Source organism: Chiloscyllium plagiosum, unplaced genomic scaffold (genome assembly GCF_037043375.1).
Source record: "Chiloscyllium plagiosum isolate Xiang-an unplaced genomic scaffold, Cpla_swu_hap1 HiC_scaffold_39, whole genome shotgun sequence".
Classification (NCBI taxonomy): domain Eukaryota; kingdom Metazoa; phylum Chordata; class Chondrichthyes; order Orectolobiformes; family Hemiscylliidae; genus Chiloscyllium; species Chiloscyllium plagiosum.
Genome location: NW_028270177.1, coordinates 7,473,714 through 7,497,233, shown reverse-complemented (window position 1 = coordinate 7,497,233; position 23,520 = coordinate 7,473,714). Strand labels below are relative to the sequence as shown.

The 23,520-nt window shown below is 43.2% G+C and overlaps 1 protein-coding gene across 2 annotated transcripts in view; it reads left to right on the top strand.

The window, feature by feature from the left end:
- aagab (alpha and gamma adaptin binding protein) overlaps positions 1–23,520 on the top strand; it is a 46,574-nt gene that overhangs the window by 13,554 nt on the left and 9,500 nt on the right. For both annotated transcript variants that reach the window (XM_043677178.2, XM_043677179.2), the window contains exons 2-3: positions 16,991–17,181; positions 19,740–19,836. In XM_043677178.2, the coding sequence (XP_043533113.2) occupies positions 16,991–17,181; positions 19,740–19,836 (288 nt within the window). The remainder of the gene's footprint in view (positions 1–16,990; positions 17,182–19,739; positions 19,837–23,520) is intronic.

Genomic DNA, 23,520 nt, shown 5'->3' with positions numbered 1-23,520 from the left:
ATCCTGCCCCCTGTAAAAACGCCATCCCATTCTCCCAATTCCTTCGTCTCCGCCGCATCTGCTCCCAGGAGGACCAGTTCCAAAAACACACAACCCAGATGGCCTCCTTCTTCAAGGACCGCAATTTCCCCCCCCGACGTGGTCGACGATGCCCTCCACCGCATCTCTTCCACTTCCCGATCCTCCGCCCTTGAGCCCGCCCCTCCAACTGCCACCAGGACAGAACCCCACTGGTCCTCACCTACCACCCCACCAATCTCCATGTACAGCGCATCATCCGCCGTCATTTCCGCTACCTCCAAACGGACCCCACCACAAAGAATATATTTCCCTCCCCTCCCCTATCAGCATTCCGTAAAGACCACTCCCTCCGTGACTCCCTCGTCAGATCCACACCCCCCACCAACCCAACCTCCACTCCCGGCACCTTCCCCTGCAACCGCAGGGGATGCAAGACTTGCGCCCACACCTCCCCCCTCATCTCCCTCCAAGGCCCCAAAGGAAACTTTCATATCCGCCACAGATTCACCTGCACCTCCACACACATCATCTATTGCATCCTCTGCACCCAATGTGGCCTCCTCTATATTGGGGAGACAGGCCGGCTACTTGCGGAGCGTTTCAGAGAACACCTCTGGGACACCCGGACCAACCAACCCAACCACCCTGTAGCTCAACATTTCAATTCCCCCTCCCACTCCACCAAGGATATGCAGGTCTTTGGACTCCTCCATCGTCCGACCACAACAAAACGACGGTTGGAGGAAGAACGCCTCATCTTCCGGCTAGGAACCCTCCAACCACAAGGGATGAACTCGGATTTCACCAGTTTCCTCATTTCCCCTCCCCCCACCCTGTCTCAGTCAAATCCATCGAATTCAGCACCGCCTTCCTAACCTGCAATCTTCTTCCCGACCTCTCCGCCCCCACCCCAGTCTGACCTATCACCCTCACCTTGACCTCTTTCCACCTATCACATTTCCGACGCCCCTCCCCCAAGTCCCTCCTCCCTACCTTTTATCTTAGCCTGCTGGACAAACTTTCCTCATTCCTGAAGAAGGGCTTATGCCCGAAACGTCGATTCTCCTGTTCCCTGGATGCTGCCTGACCTGCGCTTTTCCAGCAACACATTTCCTGTTCTGAAAATACCCAACTGTCCCAATAAACAAACCCCTTAAATATAGAGTAAAACTTAAGAAGATGGTTACAGACCCAAGTTAGAAGTGGAAAAGGAGAGAGTTTTTAGCAGCCTTTTCCCCCACTGCTCCACTGCTGAACTGACTCATGTACAGCGCATCATCCGCCGTCACTTCCGCCATGTACAGCGCATCATCCGCCGTCACTTCCGCCATCTCCAAACAGACCCCAGCACCAAGGATATATTTCCCTCCCCTCCCCTATCAGCTTTCCGTAGAGACCACTCCCTCCGCGACTCCCTTGTCAGATCCACACCCCCCACCGACCCAACCTCCACTCCCGGCACCTTCCCTTGCAGGAGGTGCAACACTTGCGCCCACACCTCCCCCCTCACTTCTCTCCAAGGCCCCAAAGGAAACTTCCATATCCGCCACAGATTCACCTGCACCTCCACCCACATCATCTACTGCATCCGCTGCAGCCGGTGTGGCCTCCTCTATATTGGGGAGACAGGCCGCCTACTTGCGGAGCGATTCAGAGAGCACCTCTGGGCCACCCGGACGAACCAACCCAACCAACCTGTAGCACAGCATTTCAACTCCCCCTCCCACTCCACCGAGGATATGCAGGTCATTGGACTCATCCACCGCCAAACCACAACAACGCGACGGTCGGAGGAGGAGCGTCTTATCTTCCGACTGGGAACCCTCCAACCGCAGGGGATGAACTTGGACTTCACCAGTTTCTTCATCCCCCCCTCCCCCCACCTTGTCTCAGCCGAATCCCTCCAGCCCGGCACCGCCTTCCTGACCTGCAGTCTTCTTCTTGACCTCTCCGCCTCCATCCTACTCCGACCTATCACCCTCACCTTGACCTCTTTCCACCTATCACATTTCCAACGCCCCTCCTCCAAGTCCCTCCTCCCTACCTTTTATCTTCTCCTGCTGATCACTCTCTGCTCATTCCTGAAGAAGGGCCTGTGCCCGAAATGTCGAATCTCCTGTTCGCTGGATGCTGCCTGACCTGCTGTGCTGTTCCAGCAATAAAGTTTCAACTTTGATCTCCAGCATCTGCAGACCTCACTTTCTGACTCAAAACAAGACTAACAACAAGAATTCAGCTTCCAAGACTGACTGCTCCCCTTTCATTATACAGGTTACTTCTAAAACATGAAGGCTGTAGCCTAAAGTCTCATCTGTTTACGTATAAACAAAAAGGCCTTCCAATACTCTTTTCATTTCGGTACCAACCCAGCTGATTCGGAGCCTGAACTGTTTTAAGATCTATCTTGAAAAACATCAAGGACACCATATCCTTGAGAAAAGGAACAGCTTTTAGTAAAAGGGCCAGCTTAATAACAGTAGGTCACTGCCCCACTATCATGTCTATGTCTGCATCCAGTCTTGGCCACCAGGTATAATTTCTGGCTGATATCTTCATTTTGGACACTCAAAACTGACTATGGTGGATTCAGTCAGTGTCTAAAAATGTGTTGCTGGAAAAGCACAGCAGGTCAGGCAGCATCAAAGGAGCAGGAGAATCGACGTTTTTGGCATAAGCCCTTCTCCTGCTCCTTTGATGCTGCCTGACCTGCGCTTTTCCAGCAACACATTTGTAAGCTCTGATCTCCAGCATCTGCAGTCCTCACTTTCAGCCAGTGTCTGGCAGCAACCTTTGTTTGGGTGAATCACTCTTGCTCCCCATAATAATATGCTGTCCTTTTCTGTGATCTGGTCTCTCTAGGCCCAGAAAGATTTTGGTTTGGGTTGTGACAACCCTGGATGCATACACTATTGGGCTTTCCTCTCCAGTGGGCCAGCTGTGAGCTAATACTATCCCAGTGCCATATGGGGAAGCATGACATGATGATAGTGTGCCAACATCATAGAGGCTGATAGCTGTTTCTTCACTTGCCTGAAAAGTGTGGCTTGGCTACATGACCATTTTCAAAGCTGACACTTAAGAGTTGATGTAAAGGTGCCAGGATGGAGACCAGGTTATGTATGAACTTTCTGTAATAATTCACCAGCCGAGAGGAAAGATTGAAGCTCTGCTGCAGATGTGGAAGCTGGGGCATCTTTGATCACCCTCACTTTATCTTCCAATTGGTATATACTGGTCTTATCGACTCTGTAGCCCAAGTAGGTCACTTGGGGTGCATGGAATACACATTTCTTCCTTCTAATGCTCATGCTCACCTGGGAGAAATGTTTAAGGACTATGTAAGTTCTAAGTGCTCTTTTATTGGTTTTCCCTGTTACTAGCATGCCATTAGGAATATTCATTTTTTTTTTTTGCATACTTCTGGGAATCTTCATCGAACTGCAAAAGCAAGTTTGCATCACTCATGTCCAACTTCATGAAGCACAGCTCCCCTGCCAGCTTTGAGTGCAAATGCTCTAAGTGAGGGATTGGGTTTTTATTCATTTGTGAAAAGCAGTTTACAGTTTGTTTAAAATCTCCACAATGGCCAACCGACTGGCTGGGCTTCACAATTGGTACAACTGGTGCTGCCCATTTTGCAAACTGGATTGGTTTGATGATTCCTTCATTTTCCAGCCTTCTGATTTCTGTAAGGCAAATGGCACTGGACGGGCCTTGCAGAATCGTGGAGTTGCTTCCTGGTCAACATGCCTTGCCTCCTTTGGTCGTCTCTGGACCAAACTGAAAAACATCTGGGTATTTAATTAGGACTTACATCAGGCAGCTAATTTCTAATCAAAACATGTGGATCTTTCTCAACCAACTTTGCCCCATCAGGCTTCAGCCTGAGCCTTTTAGAACAGTCAGTGCTAACTGAACTAGCTGCTTCTTATACAAGTCCAGAATGGAAGTTGTACCCTTGATCTGTAAAGGTTTCTCTGTATAGATTTTCCTGTCTAGCCAAGGTCTTGTACAAACTTAAAAGTCCAGCACAAATTTTGTTAAAGACTAGATCTTTGATCACAAACAGCCATGTCGGTATTAATCTCCATTAGAACCAGGTGACCATTTAACCAGGCGTTTATTTTGATTAGTTCTGATTTTAGATGTTGTTAATCAATTTAACTATTCTGAACTAGATGTAGCTGGAGTCCTGAATTCTGGCCTATGAGTTCTTTCTCAGTTCAGGTCTAGTAGGACTCTCTTGTTGTCTCGAGTCCACGTGCAGCAACTACAATCGCTTGCTCGCCTGCATCCTGAAGAAAATTTTAACCGTATGAGCGAAGCTCGGCTTTGTTTTAGGGCTTTGCTATGGGCTGACCTGATCACCTCCTTTCAGGATATGTCCAGAGTGAGGCTATGCAATTGCTTTCACTCCAGTAGTGTTGTTCAAGCTCAGTCGGACTGCTGAGGGTATTCACTTCCATCAAAATACCCTGCAACTCATGCTCCATATGCCTCATTTAACTAATGACGCAGCTAGTTCCCATACCTGTTTGAAGTCCAGTTGGGCTTCAGCTAGTGGGTGCTTTTGCATGGCTACATCATTAATCCCACATATCAAATGGTGTCTCAGCTCTTTAGAATTGTGGTAAAAACAATGACTGCAGATGCTGGAAACCAGATTCTGGATCAGTGGTGCTGGAAGAGCACAGCAATTCAGGCAGCATCCGAGGACAGGCAAAATCGACGTTTCGGGCAAAAGCCCTTCATCAGGAATAAAGGCAGAGAGCCTGAAGCGTGGAGAGATAAGCTAGAGGAGGGTGGGGGTGGGGAGAGAGTAGCATAGAGTACAATAGGTCAGTGGGGAAGGAGATGAAGGTGATAGGTCAGGGAGGAGAGGGTGGAGTGGATAGGTGGAAAAGGAGCTGGGCAGGTCGGACAAGTCAGGGGATCGTGTTGCTGGAGGTTAGAAACTAGGATGAGGTGGGGGAAGGGGAAATGAGGAAACTTGAAATCCACCTTGATGCCCTGGGGTTGAAGTGTTCCGAGGCGGAAGATGAGGCCTTCTTCTTCCATGCGTCTGGTGGTGAGGGGGCGGTGGAGGAGGCCCAGCACCTCCAAATCCTCGGCAGAGTGGGAGGGGGAGTTGAAATGTTGAGCCACGGGGCGATTTGGTTGATTGCCCCGTGGTGTCTCTGAGATGTTCCCTAAAGCGCTCTGCTGGGAGGCGCCCAGTCTCCCCAATGTAGAGGAGACCGCATCGGGAGCAACGGATACAATAAATGATATTAGTGGATGTGCAGGTAAAACTTTGATAGATGTGGAAGGCTCCTTTAGGGCCTTGGATGGAGGTGAGGGAGGAGGTGTGGGCACAGGTTTTACAGTTCCTGCGGTGGCAGGGGAAAGTGCCAGGATGGGAGGGTGTGTCGTAGGGGGGCATGGACCTGACCAGGTAGTCACGGAGGGAACGGTCTTTACGGAAGGCGGAGAGGGGTGGGGAGGGAAATATATCCCTGGTGGTGGGGTCTGTTTGGAGGTGGCGGAAATGTCGGCGGATGATTTGCTTTATGCGAAGGTTGGTAGGGTGGAAGGTGAGCACCAGGGGCGTTCTGTACTTGTTGCGGTCGGAGGGGTTGGGTCTGAGGGCGGAGGTGCGGGATGTGGACAAGATGCGTTGGAGGGCATCTTTAACCACATGGGAAGGGAAATTGCGATCTCTAAAGAAGGAGGCCATCTGGTGTGTTCTATGGTGGAACTGGTCCTCCTGGGAGCAGATCCGGCGGAGGCGGAGGAATTGGGAATACGGGATGGCATTTTTGCAAGAGACAGGGTGGGAAGAGGTGTAATCCAGGTAGCTGTGGGAGTCGGTGGGTTTGTGGAAAATGTCAGTGTCAAGTCGGTCGTCACTGATGGAGATGGAGAGGTCCAGGAAGGGGAGGGAGGTGTCAGAGATGGTCCAGGTAAATTTAAGGTCAGGGTGGAATGTGTTGGTGAAGTTGATGAATTGCTCAACCTCCTCGCGGGAGCACGAGGTGGCGCCAATGCAGTCATCAATGTAGCGGAGGAAGAGGTGGGGAGTGGTGCCAGTGTAATTACAGAAGATCAACTGCTCTACGTAGCCAACAAAGAGACAGGCATAGCTGGGGCCCATACGTGTGCCCATGGCTACCCCTTTGGTCTGGAGGAAGTGGGAGGATTCAAAGGAGAAATTGTTAAGGGTGAGGACCAGTTCGGCCAAACGAATGAGAGTGTCGGTGGAGGGGTACTGTTGGGAACGTCTGGAGAGGAAAAAACGGAGGGCTTGGAGGCCCTGGTCATGGCGGATGGAGGTGTAGAGGGATTGGATATCCATGGTGAAGATGAGGCGTTGGGGGCCGGGGAAATGGAAGTCTTGGAGGAGGTGGAGGGCGTGGGTGGTGTCTCGAACATATGTGGGGAGTTCCTGGACTAGGGGGGATAGGACAGTGCCGAGGTAGGTAGAGATGAGTTCAGTGGGGCAGGAGCATGCTGAGACAATGGGTCGGCCAGGGTGGTCAGGCTTGTGAATCTTGGGAAGGAGGTAGAACCGGGCAGTGCGGAGAATTGTGCCCATTATTTTATGTTATCTCTCTGCGATCTTCTTACCAAACTCAAACATTTCACATGTTCCTGCAGTACATTTTATCTGCTACTTCCATGACCCTGTCTGTCCTTTAGAGTTCCACACTATCCTTCTTACAGATTGCATTCTCACTAAGTTATAAGTCATCCACAAAATTTTGAAATTGTGTTCTGTAACAGCAAACACAGAACATAGAGGGTGGGAGTAGACCATTTGATCTCTTGAGCCTGTTCTGCCGTTCAGTATGATAATGATTGATCACCCACCTCTGTATCTTGTACCTGTTTTCCCCCCAAACTCTTTGACTCCTTTATCCCTAAGAACTATATCTTATCTCCATCTTGAAAACATTCAATGTTTTGGCCTGAGACAGAGGATTGCACAGGTCACTACTGTCCCTGGGTGAAGACATTTCTCTTGCCCCAAGTCCTAAATGGCCCATCCTATATCCTTAGACTGTGACTCCTGGATGTGGACTCCTGATTATCAGGAGCAACATTCTTGCATTTACCTTGTGTCATTCTGGTAGAATTTTGTAAGTTTCTGGGATTCCCCATCATTGTTCTAAACTCCAGTGAATACAGTCCTAACCAGTTCAGTCTCTCCTCGTACATCAATGTTGCTGTCCTAGGACACGGTCTAGGATCATAATATATATCAGGAGGACCACCCTCAACAGTTCTGTTTCATTTTATAATAGGATGTGGGCAAGACCAGAATTTGTTGTCCATCAGTTAATCTCACTAAGTGGTGATGAGCTGCATTCTTCAATCATTGAAGTTTTTCTGTTGCAGGTACACCGACAGTGCCAGTACAAAGGGAGCTTTAGGATTTTGATCCAATGACGATGAAGGGACAGCAATATAGTTGCAAGTCTAGGTGGTGCAAGACTTGATAGAGTTCCCATGAGTTTGCTGAGCTAACTCACCAAATGAATGGGGTGCATCAATATTAGCTATTCCACACATTCCCTGGCATGGGCAAGGGAAGAAAAATCTGAAATAGTTTTACCACTAAATACAACGTGTAAGGTGAATGTGGAAACTTAGTATCATATCCCACTGGCTTGTTTTAAAAATAAAAATGTTTCTTTCCAAAGTTGACGAGTATTTTGAACTGTTCACATTCGAATGTGATTCTGATGATGATTGAAGTATGCTGGGACGACTGAAGTGTATCAAGCAGGAACTAAGTCATTGGCGAGACCGAACAGATGCCGTGACAACGGATGAATGGACATTGCACAACAATGACCAGGCAGGAGTGTTCCCTCCCAGTCCAGGGACACTCCAGCTGTTTCGGGACATTTGGCCTCGGACCTTTAGGTGACCATCATCCAAGGTGGACTTCAGGACAAGCAACAACTCGGAGTGGCTGAGCAGAGGCTGATAGCAATGTCCTGTCTCTGTCTGTCTGTTTATCTACGGCGACTCATCACAAACACTTAACCAAGTTTACACACACATTCTATCATGTGCACTCACATCCACACACGCACACTCAATCTGTCACTCCTACACGCGCACACATAAGTTTATGAGGTCAATTTGTTTTTGCAGAATTACATTTTATTTTGCTCAAACTATATGAATCCATGTAAAACTATACAGAGTTTGTCAGCCTGACACAGCAATAGGACACACAGACTTCACACCAATTGTTTAAAACCCTGAACTATCTTGAATGTATTTTAAAACAAGTTCTGGGATTTACATATTAAAGAACAGAAACCAGCATATCCCGTTGTAAAAGATTAAAGTTTTAATCTAAGATCGTTTACTGTATCACATCTCAACGACACTGGGCTCCTTTTGGCTATAAATTCCGTGAGCATGATCTTAACCTGTACAACCACCTGACGAAGGAGTGGCATTCTGAAAGCTAGTGCTTCCAAATAGACCTGTTGGGCTATAACCTGGTGTTGTGTGATTTTTAACATTGGAAAAAAACAGATTTTAATTTTTGGTGGTAGGTTGAAGCCACCACACTAAGTAATTTGGTGAAAGTGGGGCTATTTTGTTGTAAATTTTATCCATCTCCTACTTCATAATGGGCACTACTTTTTGTAAGAAATGCCTAATCTGTGTGTCCTTGTAGATTCCGAGAAATGCCCAAAATCACATGTAGGCATGCAGCACAATGAAGAATAGCATCAGCAGTATAGCCACAGAACTCCAGAAAGAGCTTTTCATTCAACTTGTGGCAGATGTTTCCTTTCTTTATATATGGAGCCTGAATTGTATGGAACCACTTTCCAGAAGTGCTTATGCAGTCACTTTCTTGCCTCATTAACAAACCACAAAGGAATTTATAATTTTCAGATTTTTAAAATTAGAATACACACAAACTCTTACACTTTGTCTGTATAACTCTGCAGACTACTCTGAGGAATTCCTATTTTTTCCATATGGCAACCCCAAATAACAATTTTCAGACTTTTCTATGTGAGACTCTATTAATTAAAATATTAAATTATTGTATTATAATCGTTATTAAAACCGTCTTAGTTTACAAAAGACCACTTGACATACCCACAGGAAGAAAATCTGTACCCAGAACCACTCAAACCTCATTGATGAACTGAGTGACTCCTTTGACATCTTTGGTCAAAAACCTCCTAAGGTGTTCCCAAGTTGATTTAAATTGTTTCTTCAAGCAATCTGGGGTCATTTTGTGTTATTTCTTTTTATGTTATTTTGATTGTTGCAGATTTTTTTTCTTTGGCAGTTTGAGAATAAAGAAGAGGCTGCCACTATCATGTCAGGACTCTTCCCTTTTGCATTGCTATTCTCTATGACATTGTTTGCCTCTTTCACCATCTGTCACCATCTGTCTGGTTTAAATTTTGCTGCTGGAAATGGCCGTCTCCTTCTGATTGTACTAGAGCGTACATACATAGTCTCTTGTATTTACATGTTGCTAATGATTAAATTAAAATACCCCTGAGCAAAATTGAAAGCCATTCTGTAAGCATTTTATTCATGACTTTCCAGTCGAGATTCCCTAGTTTGAAGCTCCTATGCTACTGTGTCTGCGAATAAGAAACAATGTTACTACTTATTTTTAAATTTATTGCTTAATTTAGCAAGTATTTTCTGTTTGAATTCTTTTTATTCACTCGTGGGACGTGGAGGTCACTGGTTGAGCCAATATTTATTGCCTGACCCTCGTTGCCCTTGAGAAGGTGGTGGTGAGCTGCCTTCTTGAACTGCTGCAGCCTGCATACTGTGGGTTGACCCACAATGACTTTAGGAAGGGGATTCCAGGATTTTAACACAGGAACAGTGATATATTTTTCAGCCAGGATGATGAGTAACTTCGAGGGAAACTTGCAGGCGGTGACTTTCCCATGTATCTACTGCCCTTGTCCTTCTAGATGGAAGTGGTCATTGGTTTGGAAGGTGCTGTCTGAGGATCTTTTGTTGAATTTCTGCAGTGCATCTTGCTGATAATTATACACTGCTACTATAGGGAGTGGATACTTCTGGAAGTGGTGACAGTCAAGTGAGCTGCTTGGTTCTGGATGGTGTCAAGCCTGTTGAGTGTTGTTGGAGCTGCACTCACCCAGGCAAGTGGGGAGTATTCTATCACACTCCTGACTTGTGCCTTGTAGGTAATGGACAGGTTTTAGGGAGTCAGGAGGTGAATTCCTTACCACAGTATTCCTAGCCACTGATCTACCCTTGTAGCCACTGTGTTTATGTGGTGAGTCCAACTGAGTTTTTGGTCAGGTGGTAACCCCAAGGATATTGATATTTGGTGATTTAGTGATGGTAACACCATCGAATGTCAAGAGGCAATGTCAAGTTGTCTCTTATTGAAGATGGTAATTGTAAGCCATTTGTATGGTGTGAATAATACTTGCCAGTTCTCAGCCTAAGTGGAGATATTGCCCAGGTCTTGTTGCATTTGGACATGGAGTACTTCAGTATCTGAGTAATATTGTGAGGTGCTGAATATTGTCCAATCATTAGTGAACATCCCCACTTCTGTCCTCGTGATGAAGGGAAAGACATTGATGAAGCAGCTGGAAATGGTTGGGACTCAGTCACTACCCTGAGGGACTCCTGCAGAGATGACTTCTAACAACCACAACTGTCTTCCTATATACCAGGTTTGACTCCAACCAACAGAGAGTTTACCTCTAATACCCATAGATTTTAGTTTTGCTAGGGCTCCTTGGTGCCACACTCGGTTGAATGCTGCTTTGATGTCAAGGAATGTCACTCTCATCTTATCTCTGGATTCAACACTTTTGTCCATGTTTGAACCAAAGCCAAAATGAGGTCAGGAACTGTGTGGCCCTGAAGGAACCCCATCTGGGTGTCACTGACCAAGTTATTGCTATTGATGACACTTTCCATCACTTTCCAGATGATTGAGAATAGACTGATTGGGGTGGTAATTGACTGGAATCTATTTGCCCTGGTTTTTTGTGTACAAGACATACCTGGGCAATTTTCCACAGGTAGATGCCAGTATTGTAAATGTACTGGAAAAACTTGGCTAAGGGAGCGGCACGTTCTGGAGCACAAGCCTTCAGTATTTATTGCTGGAATGTTGTCAGGGTCCATAGTCTTTTCAGTATCCAGTTTCACTAGTATCCAGTGCTTCCAACCATTTCTTGATATCACATGAAGTGAATCAAATTGGTATCTATAATCATGGGGACCACAGCAGGGGGCCAAGACTGATCATCCACTTGGCATTTCAAGCTGAAGATTGCTGCAAATGCTTCAGCTTTATCTTGTGCGTTAATGTTTTGGTCAGATTTCCTTCTCTGAAGAACACTATTGAACGAGATGGGTTTTTCCTGACAATCGAGCAATGGTTTCATTGTCATCAGTAGGTTCTTAATTCCAGATATTTTACATTGAATTCAAATTCCACAGTCTGCAATGACAGGATTTGAACCTGGGTCCCCAGACATTATTCATGCTGCCTCCTGTATATGCAACATGTTTCTTCCAAGATCTTTGCTTCCAACTGTGGACTTTCATGGCTATGTATAAAACTGAAGTTAATATTACCATTAATTTGTTGTGTATTGAACTGCAGATATTAGCACATCAAGCATTTAACCGCTGAAGTGCTAAGGACCATCCCAACCAAACTTGCAGTAACACTTCAACCAGGAGAAAACCATTGTTCAAAGAATATAGAATTGAGTCCTCTGGTCTTTGTGCTGACATAACCAGCACTCTGCATGCCCACAGGCCATAGTTTGAACTGTAATACATGGCTGTGTGTCCTTGGGAATATCACTGATTACAATGTACAGAATATTTAGCAGCTTCAAATGCTTGGGTCAGCTTCTTCCACTGTGCAAATGTCTGAGAAGGAACTGATCTCACAGTTCATGCATATAGGGTAGTAATGCATTTTTGCCATAACTAATGTGCGTAATTGGTCTTCTAACATCAGAATGAGCCTGGCACTGCTGCCAAGTATGATTTTTAGGTTTGCAGTCATCCCTTGCTCTCCAATCTATTCCACATTGTGGGCATTGTAAATTTTGGCACATGAAATGGATTATACAGCAGGACTGATCCTTTAGGAAGCGGTTCTGTAATATACCTATGGTATAAAACAAGATGAGGATGAACAGAAGACTGCTGTGGTTTTGCTTTATTTGCCACAGAGCAAGGCCATTCTGGATGGCAAAATTGCTGTTACAGTGCACATAGTAAGAAGGCATATAGTTGTTTAATGTTATGTTACATAGAAACATAGACAAAGAAGTTCGGAGCAGGATTAAGCCTTTCAGCTACTCAGGGCCTGCTCTGCTGTTCAATATGATAATGGCTGGTCATCAATCTTAATATCCCAATCCCACTCTCCCCTCACTTCCCAGTGTCCCTTTAGCCACAACAGCTACATCTACCTCTTTTTTTTTCTCTCTTTTCAAAGCACAATGCTTTGGCTTCAACCACTATCTGTGAATTCCACAGGATCACAACTCTCTCGGTGAAGAAATGTCTCCTTCTCTCAGCCCTCAAACCCCTTATCTTTAAATTATGACACCTGGTTCTAGTCTCCCCTGCCATCTGGAACATCCTGCATCTAGCCTGTCTAGTCCTCTTAGAATTTTTATAGGTTTCTATGAGATCCCTCCTCATTCTTCTAAACTCCAATGAATACAATCCTACACAACTCATTCCCATCCCAGGAATCCAATTTGGTAAACCTTTGCTGCACTCCATTTATAGCAAGAGCATCCTTCCTCTGATAAGGGGACCAAAGTTGTGCACAGTATTCCAGGTGTGGCTTCACCGATGCCCTGTCTAATTGCAGCAAGATATCCTTGTTCCTATCCTTTCACAATGAAGGCCAACATACAGTTTGCCACCTTTTACTGCCTCCTGCACCTGAACGCTTCCATTCAGTGAGCGGTGCACAAGGACACCCTGGGCTTGTTGAACATTCCCCTCTCTCGATTCACAGCCATTCAAAAAATAATCTGTCTTCCAATTTTTTTATACTAATATGGATATCCTCTCCTTTATCCATTTTGTACTACATCTGCCATGCATTTGCCCACTCAGCCAGTCCGGACCACACTGCAATATCACTATTCTTCTTACAGCTCACTGTTCTCCCCAACTTGGTGTCATTTGCAATTTTTAAGGCGTTACATTTCATTCCCTCGTCTAAATCTTGAATAGACTGTGAATAGATGAAGTCCTGGCACTGATTCCCGTAGTACCCCACTAGTCGCTGTTGTTTTGAGATCTTTTGGAGGATATTCTGTAAATATTGACTCTCTTTCATGGGCCCATAATTTAGAAAGAACAGTGTCACAAATTAAAGGAAAGCAGAGAATGTATACCGTCTCCTGGTTTAAAATAAGATTATTCAAAGTTCATTATTGGCTTGTAATTAGGAGAAAGTGAGGACTGCAGATGCTGGAGAGTCAGAGTTGAAAACTGTGATGCTGGAAAAGGCACCGTAGATCAGGCAGCATCTGAGGAGCAAAAGAGTCGATGTTTTGGGCATAATCAACTGGAATTGAGTACCTATATACAGCAACAAAAATGAAGTAAAAACAGCAAGTGCTGGAGGAACTCTACTGGCCTGACAGCACTTCTGGAGAGAAACAACTTTAACATTTTGAGTCCAAGAACCCGAAACATCGAATCTCCTGTTCCTCGGATGCTCCCTGATCTGCTGTGCTTTTCCAGCACCATACTCTTGACTCTAATCTCCAGCATCTGCAGACCTCACTTTCTATTTTGAGTCCAAAATGACTTTTTCAGAACCAGACTCCTTTGCTGCTAAAACCCTCCTCATTCTTTACCTCCACTTTGTTACCTTGACATGCTGAGTAAGAAAATTCCAAACACTCAAAACCTCTTGGAGAGAAGTTCCTCCCTGGCTGCCTCTTACATAGGAAGCCCCCTTATTTTGAAACTGTGACCCATGGTTCCAGATTCGCCTATAAGAGATACATTCTCTCAGTATTTATCCTGTCAAGTCCTTTAGAAACTTTTATGATTGAAGATCACCTCTCATTCTTCTGAATTCTGAAAATATAGACTCAACCTGCTTAATGTTACCTCCTGAAACAAACCCTTCATTCCTAAGAATCAGTCTAGTGAGCCTTGTCTAAACTGCTTCCCATGCAAGTATATCCATCCTTAAGTAATGTATCTAAAGCTATACATAGTCTGTTTATGGTCTTGCAAATACCCCGTGCGATTGTAGCATGACTTACCTACTTTTTAATATTCTACCCTCCTTGCAATAAAGGGCAATAGTTTATTTGCCTTCCTAATTACCTGCTGTATCTACATACTGACGTGCTTTGATTCTTGGACAAGGGCACCCAGGTCCTTCTGTACCACATAACTCTGCAGTCTCTATCAATTTCAATAATATTCTGCTTTTCTGTCCTTTCGCTAACTGATTTTTGCCTTTAGTTGTCTAAAGATGAATGGTGAAATGGTGCTGTACTGCACAGAATGTAGTCTGATTAATTGGCTATGTGAGCCGTCTTTCGAGTCAGTCCATCACACACCCCTCCCTCCCTCCCTCCCACTCTCCAACCCCTTTGCTTCTGCACCTCTTTCCAGCCAAAAACAAACATTTGAGGTGGTGTGCAAATTGATACCCTGCCTACCTTTTGTAAAATAGTAAACGCAAGTTACTGTTTTGTTAACAGCAACGATGTGCGGACATAGAGTGGTTTATTTATACTGCTTATGCAGGTAGTCAGAATACAATATTACATTAAGTAACCATGTTTGGAATGGTGTTTAAAATTTGCAGTCGTTTAAATAAGAGTTGAAGGATTGAGCTGCTTTATTGTTGGAGAGTTCTGTTTTTCTTGGAGAGTTTAAAAGCCTTGCATATGTTTGTTGTGATGAAAGCTCTTCATTATTATTTGGAAATTGAAGTTCTCAGTTGAAGGAAAAGTCTAGATTAGATTAGATTACATTACATTACATTACAGTGTGGAAACAGGCCCTTCGGCCCAACAAGTCCACACCGACCCGCCGAAGCGAAACCCACCCATACCCCTACATTTACCCCTTACCTAACACTACGGGCAATTTAGTATGGCCAATTCACCTGACCCTGCACATCTTTGGACTGTGGGAGGAAACCGGAGCACCCGGAGGAAACCCACGCAGATACGGGGAGAATGTGCAAACTCCACACAGTCAGTCGCCTGAGGCGGGAATTGAACCCGGGTCTCTAGCGCTGTGAGGCAGCAGTGCTAACCACTGTGCCACCGTGCCGCCCACGGTGTCAATTTTGGTTTTCTGTTTTGTTAAGGTTTTATCTTATCTTTTTCTGTAAAAATACTTCAAAATTTTGAACTGTGACTTAAAAGCAATATTTTGAAGAAATCATGTGATTTTAGTTAAAGAACTAGCAAGCTCCCCCAGGGAGATAATTGCTAAAGTGTTTGTTGACTGAGGTTTACAACCAAGGGAAAGAAAGAAAGAAAATGGGCCAGACACTGGGTTGGTTCAGAGAAGATGCCCAGCAGCAGATGTTGGATCATTGTTTTGGAAACTAATCAGGACAGAAGGGGAGAAATCCTGACTTGAATAGGTGAAAACTTCAGAATCAAAGTTGTGGAGAAGTCATAGAGGAATACATCCTACAAGATTGCTGAAGATGTGAGTTTAAAGAACCCAGGTCCAGTAATAATAATGAGCTGCTTTAGTTGTTTCAAAGTCTCTGGAATAGATATTAATTGAAGGGAATTGCATTGACTGAATGAATACAACTTTGTTGAAAAGAAAACCAATTGCAGCCGTGTCAGTTGAACAAGGAAATATAATGTCAAGATTGAAAAGGCCCTGCACTGAGGTTTGAGTGCCTCTAAGGGGTTTAATTTTGGGTTAGAAGGGATGAATCTTTCCTTCTGATATTTGCAATGATTTCATTCCAATAATTCTTGTATAATATAGCTCTTGTTTTCCCTTCAGTATAATCAACTTTAATTTTTTTTCCCAAGTGTATTGGCAGCTTTTTGCAAATTTGTTCAGTCACTGACCTGTACTGTAAACAAAAGAATACAGTCAATCGAGCAAGTCTTGCTCTGGGATCTGAATTCTCCAGTATTGCCATTATCTGCAATCATAACATTTGGTTTCGTGTGCATCACAATCCTTATTCTTCAGTTTCAGCAATTACATTCAAAATTATCTTTATTATAATTGTAAATGGTAAACAAAGTCCATAAACTTGAAGTTTAAATATTTGTTGCAACTATGTTGTAGTACAGCATTACATCCTTTTATGTAAACCCAGCATGCTAGATTTCTGAACTGGGTACCATTTTGGCGCTAGCTGAGAAAGTCTAAAGTTATATTTGAATTATTACCATGAAATGAGCTACATACAAGAAGAATGTTAATTTTTGACAGTTATAAAGGAAAATTGACACATATTGGGTCAAACAGGAAAGAAATTATGAATGTCTTTATTTTTGGAACTTGTACCCTTTGTGGGCTGCAAAATTTCATCAATTTGTTTTCTGGTCTAGTAAACAGTGCACTCCTCTCTCTTCCCAAATAAATGTGTCTGCTCCTTTTCTGTTGATGATCTTTGATCTGATACTCTGTTAAGTTCTCTATCTCTAAATGGCCATCCAAAGCAACATCATATCTTCCATTAGGGTTCACAAATTGGAAACTGGTTAATAGACCCTTAGTTCTTCTCTATTTTCCACATCCTGCAGAATTGGGAGGTCTGATTTCCACTGCAGTATCTATACTGATGTCAGCTAACCTGAGAAGGATTAGAATCAAAGTTGGGATCTTTGAATCGATGAAAATGCACTTCAAACAAACAGTGCAGCATCAATTTAACCTCCACTCCCATTTCTCTCTCTTTCTAATTAACTTATGTTTATTGCTGTCTTGTTTTTAGATATTATTGGAAGAGGTGACCTTCCTGAACATTTTGATCACAGGAATGGAGTTCGGTCCTATCCCTGGACTATTGATAACAAGTATTATACTGCTACTGTTCACCTGTGTGTGGTCCCCAACAAATTCATCCTGACAAAGGAGATTGCTGACTCGGTGGAGGCCTTCTTGATTTATTTTGACAGCACAACAGTAAGGAAACCCTTTTTTAAACATTATATTTTTATTATCTGTTTGGGTGCAATTTTCTTTCTTATCCTGGTTACTGAACTACACGGGTATTAGTGAGCAGCTTCAACGGAATCTAAGCTAGGTAAGAATTACTGGAATCTTGACCTCTTGACTTCTGTTTTGTGCTGCAAGTAAAGTTTGTTCCAATCTTTACCATGTTCAGTAAAATAGTGGAGGACATAAATACGCAATATTTGAATCCAACCTATGTAAAATTCATTTCCACCAAATCACCCATATTTAAGGTAAATTTAGAATATTTAGACTATAATTCAGGGTCATACCAAGTACTCTATTTTGTATATTGGTTACTTTAATATTTACTGCACACCAGTATTATGACCTGGGCTTTGTTTTTGAATGTATGTGGGTACTTGATGAAACTAATCTGTTTATACTGATCATACCTCCATTAAACACTGATACTTTTGTTATGATTTGATTTGCATCCTTATGAGTGCACTTTGTCATATTGTGCACATGCCTTGCCTTTTTCTGCCAACATTTTCCCTAACTTCACCTGAAAGCACTGACCCCTTGCTCGCACATGGGTATTTACAAGTATTTTGTCCATATAGATTTTTTTTGTACATGAACTGAGGTTAAGTGTTCATAGTCATCTCGATTGGAGAATCAAGGCGAGGTGGGTGCGAGTCTAACTGCTGTTCTTGCAAGAGTTTTCAAGTAGACCGTCAAGGGATAGTTGTCGCGAACATGCATTTCTCTACCAGTCAGGAATGAAAAGATAAATTTAACATCCATGCCATCTCCCTGACTGAGAAGGATTTGCTTGACAGGTGGCTTTCCTGGTATCAACCTGGCCTTACTGCCTCGACCAGTTGAACCATTAAGTGAGACATTTCCCTTTAACATCATATTGTTGCTGTGGCCAAGATTGCAAGAATTTATGTCACGAGTTTTGCTCCAGTCTATATTTTCTTTCCTCTAAATCTGTGTTCTCTTTTAGAACAATTATTCCAACTATACCTACACCCAGACCAGTTGGATCAGTTTGATGGCAGGTGATAACTGCTTTTCCACACAAGCGTTTTAATAAAAACAATTTGCTCTCAACCATTCGCAGTGAAGGACACCTTCATTTTCACACCAAACGGCACAATTACATTCCTGCTAATGTATAATTGCAAAGTTCATCCAATTTGAATGGCATCATTCTTTAAACTGATTCAAACTCTGATTTTTTAATTTCGTGAAGTTTCAACTTGGTACGAGATTTACGTTTTTTTTTGAAGAGTTATTTTGCTTGTTAACGTGTTTTGTCATTAGGAAGAGTAATGTGTGGAAAACACATCTAGAACATAGAACAGTACAGCACAAGAACAGGCCCTTTGGCCCACCATGTCTGTTGAAACTTTATTGCTGGAACAGCACAGCAGGTCAGGCAGCATCCAGGGAACAGGAGATTCGACGTTTCGGGCACAGGCCCTTCTCCTGAAGAAGGGCCTGTGCCCGAAACGTCGAATCTCCTGTTCCCTGGATGCTGCCTGACCTGCTGTGCTGTTCCAGCAATAAAGTTTCAACTTTGATCTCCAGCATCTGCAGACCTCACTTTCTCCACCATGTCTGTGCCAACCATGGTGCCATTCAAAACTAATCCTGTCTGCCTGCACATGGTATGCTGTAATGGGGAGTACTGTTAAGTGGGGGGCACATCCCAGCTATCTCTCTTTTAAGCACCCAGCCTTTTGGAACTTTATTGTCTAACTATGGCATTCATGACATGACTGCTCCATGTTTTGAGAATTTCTAAACTAAAATAATTAAATGCTGACTCGAAGAAGCTTCATCACAATGCTGTACCCTACACTGGGAATTTGATAGGGATTAATTTAACTAACTTCAAAAAAGAGCGCATAACTGCATTGTTTCTGAAATTCCCAGAAAACACCAACCCCTTGCACCCATGAAACTGGCCATTCTTCAATTGCATTTCTTTTCTTGACTTCTTAGGTTGCCCAATTTGGTGTGCACTCTCTACACTACACTGCTGTTGCAAGATCAGAAATCCCTGAACACCATGCAGCATGGGAAGGGGAAGGGAAAGAGGGTGTCTCTCTGAGCAGAAGTGTGAACAATCATATTAAAGAATGCAAACAATAAATATGAAAAACTTTAGAAAAAGTTGTAGCTGTCAAGAGGCATTCTGCATTAATTAGCATTGCTTGAAAATTTAAATAATAAACAATCTGACAAATTGCACATACGTATTCACAGCAGTTTGCAATTTATCCACAAGTAATGATGTAAAGTTTCCAGGTTTTTTGCTCTACATTACTGCAATTTTAAAGCTGCCTTGGGGATTTACCTGAATGAGTCTTCTCTTTTAGGAAGAGCATTTCCTTGTTTACCTGTTTGGAGTACTAATGAGGTCACTCATTTTAGATGTGATTCTGGGACAAGGCGTAGAGTTGATAACTGTGCCTGCTTGGTTAACATTTCTTCATATACAGCTTTGACCTTTTGATGTTTTTAGCATTGGGTTCTACTTTTTTCCTCAGAAAACAGGACTTGATGAAGTATCCACTTGGCTTCCTTTGACTCAAGAATGGACCCCTGAGGTTTTGATTCTGGTGTGTGACAGAGTTTCAGACAATGGTATTGTATTCAGTTGTTAAATGCAGTACTGTACAAATTTGGGGCTTTTGGATGAATTTAATTTCCAACATTACTGGCTAGTCTATTGGGAAATGAGGCTTGTTTGTCGTGCTTCATTGTGTAAAATGTCATTATTGAACTGAGTGGAAAGTTTAATGGTGCTGAATTTAGGTGGCTTAATAGATACAATGCATAGGATTCTTTTGTACAAAGCCATAAAGGCTAGGAGAAACAGGTTTAATCATCATTCTCTGCTGTGTTTGCTGATCTCATCTGTGACCTTAGTAGTAGAAGACCATTGACCTGAACAGGGTATCCACTTACGCTTCCAGGGAGGTACACATGCTCAGCCTCCAAGTGGAATTAGGTTTAAGCTTGACCAGTGCTTTTTACAGTCAAATATCCTGTAAACAATCACTGCCCATACTATTGCACGGATTGACCTACTTGAGGGAGGTTTGCAAAACTACTGGTACCCATATTGCACTCCAGGAATGTTTGGATCCATGAATCGATGTACACACAATGTGAAAAGGGAAAATTAAGAAATGAAGCATTGTCACTTTTCCAACCTCCAATAATACAACATAACAGTGAGATTTGTTCATTTGTTTCTTTTTTTTTGTCAGCCAGAATTTGGATTTACCTTCAGTTAAATTTGCAAAGGGGACTATAAATTCCTTTGTATTCTGCTCAACAAAACACAGGCAATGTAGGGATAACACCCATAGATCAAAATGCTCAAGCACTTTTTTATCTTCATGAGCTGCTTAATTATGTACCACCCAACTCTTGGGGATCTCCTGTAAGTTTAAATGGAATGTTCCCATTTTTGTGTACATAGTTTGAGCTGTAGTTGGTAGGTGTATGATTTAGGACACTTGGCAATTATGCAAGGACACGAAAAGCAGCTTTTTAAAACCTTCAGAGCCACAAAGGTTTAAACAACGATCAAACACAAGTGACTAAGAAAAATGAAAACCAATGGGTTTGAATTGCCTAGAATGAAAACATAAAATGCTGGAAGTACTTAGCAGGTCTCGCAGCATCCATGGAAAGAGAAATGGAGCTAATATTCTAGGTCACAATCCTTCAGTACGTCCAGCATCTTTTAGTATTTATTTCAGATTTTCAGAATCCGTAGTGTTTTGCTTTTGAATTTCCTGGGCTTCATATGCTTGTTTGTCAGGACAGAGGGGGAAGGCAAGAAGTGCATTATTTGTTTGAAGGTTAAATGTCTCCATCTTTCAGGGTACATCCAACCTTTCCCTGAAGGTACATGAAAGTATAATTCTTCCAATTAGTGGCATGCAGCACTAACATTAATTTAGAAATTAATGTTAGTGCTGCATGCCACTAGTTGGAAGAATTTTACTTTTAATTTAGAAATTAATGTTGGCAAAACTCAGCAGATCACCAGATGTGAAAGATTCTTCCTATAGATGCTGCCAGACCTCCTGAGTTTCACCCACCGTTTCTGTTTTTGTTACTTATGGCACTAATAGGCACAATAGGCCAAATGCAATAGTTAGAATTTAAATTCTGTCACTATTGGAGGGGCACAAGCCTGATTGTAGCACTTTTTTTTCCAAAATGACAGTCTGATAGAGAACTTGGCAGTGGATTTGCCTGCTGACATTCACAGTTCCATTCTGTGATTAATTATATTCACTGACCCCAACTGGCCTGACAGTGCACTTTAGGTTTTTAAAAGTGGAAATATATCTAAATTGCAATGGGAAAAGGATGACACAGTCATGCAGCTTGCTTATGTCATGCTTGTCTTGCTCAGTGTACTGGCAAGTTGCCAAAATCCTGGACTGTCGCAGGCAGCTTTGGGAAGAGCACATGATAGAGCTATTGGAAAAATGTTAACACACTTAACTGTGAGAGAACAAAATTTAACAACCATGGCCCATGGTGTTAGAGGCCAAGTGCTAGCATGGATAGAAGCGTGGCTGTCTGGCAGAAAGCAGAGTACAGATAAAAGGGCCCTTCTCAGGGTGGCAGCCGGTGACAAGTGGTGTTCCGCAAGGCTCCGTGTTGGGACCACAACTTTCCACTTTATACATTAACAATCCAGATGAAGGAACTGAGGGCATTCTGGCTAAGTTTGCAGATGATACAAAAATAGGTAGAGGGATAGGTAGCATTGAGGAGACCGGGAGGCTGCAGAAGGATTTGGACCGTGGGCAAAGAAGAGGCCGATGGAGTACAACATGGGAAAGTGTGAGGTCATGCACCTTGGTAGGAAGAATAAAGGCATAGGCTGTTTTTTAAATGGGGAAAAAAAAAATCAGAAATCTGAAGTGCAAAGAGACATGGGAGTTCTAGTCCAGAATTCTCTCAAGGTAAACTTGCAATTTAGTCAGGAGTTAGGAAGGCAAATGCAATGATGACATTTATTTTGAGAGGACTTGAATATAAAAGCAGGGATGTACTTCTGAGGCTCTATTAGGCTCTGGTCAGATGACATTTGGAGTATTGTGCGCAGTTTTGAGCCCCATATCTCAGGAAGGATGGACTAGCCCTGGAGTGTATTCAGAGAAGATTCACGAGAACAGACCCAGGAATGAACAGCTTAACAAATGAGGAACACTTGAGGATTCTAGGTCTGTACTCGATGCAGTTTAGAAGGATGAGGGGGGCTCTAATTGAAGCTTATAGAATACTGAAAGGCCTGGGCAGACTGGATGTTGGGAAGAATATTTCCATTGGTAGGACAGATTAGGACCTGAGGGCGCAGCCTTAGAGTAACGGAAAGACCTTTTAGAACAAAGGAGAAACTATTTCAACTAGTGTGTGGTGAATCTATGGCATTCACTGCCTCAGAAGGCTGTGGAGGCCAGGTCATTGAGTATATTTAAGATGGAAATGGGTTATTAATTGTGAAGGGGATCAAGGGTTACAGGGAGAAAGCAGGAGAATGGGGTTGCGAAATGTTTCAGCCATGATTGAATGGCAGGGCAGACTGGATGAGCTGATTGGCCTAATTTCTGCTCCTATATCTTACGGTCTTATGGTCTAATCATTTATGTAGAGAAATTTAGAGTATTAGTTAGCTCAGTTGGCTGGATGGCTGGTTTACGATTCGGAGTAACTCCAAAAGCATGGGTTCAATTTCTGCACTGTGAAATTACCAGGAAGGACTCTCTCAACCATTCCCTTCACCTGAGTTGTGGTGACCTTCAGGTTAAATGATCATCAGTTGGTGCTCTCCAATGAGTCAGCAGTTCTGTGGTTTGGTAAAGAGTATAGTGCCTTTATCTTTACCTTTTACTGGCAATGTCAGAAAGTTCTGTCCATCCAGTAGACTTCATTTGTATTGTGGGTCCATCGATAATCTGTTTTGCACCAATTTCTACTCCTCAATATTTTGAAATAGGAATTAATTTTATTGTTGTGTTTGTGGCATTCTTGCCTTTGGTTGAACAGGTTGGAGCTCAAGCTTTGCACCAACAATTGAACACAAAAGTTCATGCAAAAACAAATGCTGTATTTGATCTCTCACATCTGGTAAAAATGTCGGAACTATTTAGTCATAAACCTGATTAGTAGTCCTGATTATTCAAATTACACTTCATTGTACATTGTAGGCAAGATCACAGATCTTTGTTCTCTGAATTACAGGGAAATTGCAAAACACAGTCCCAGAAACACCAATAAATATTGCATGTACCGACA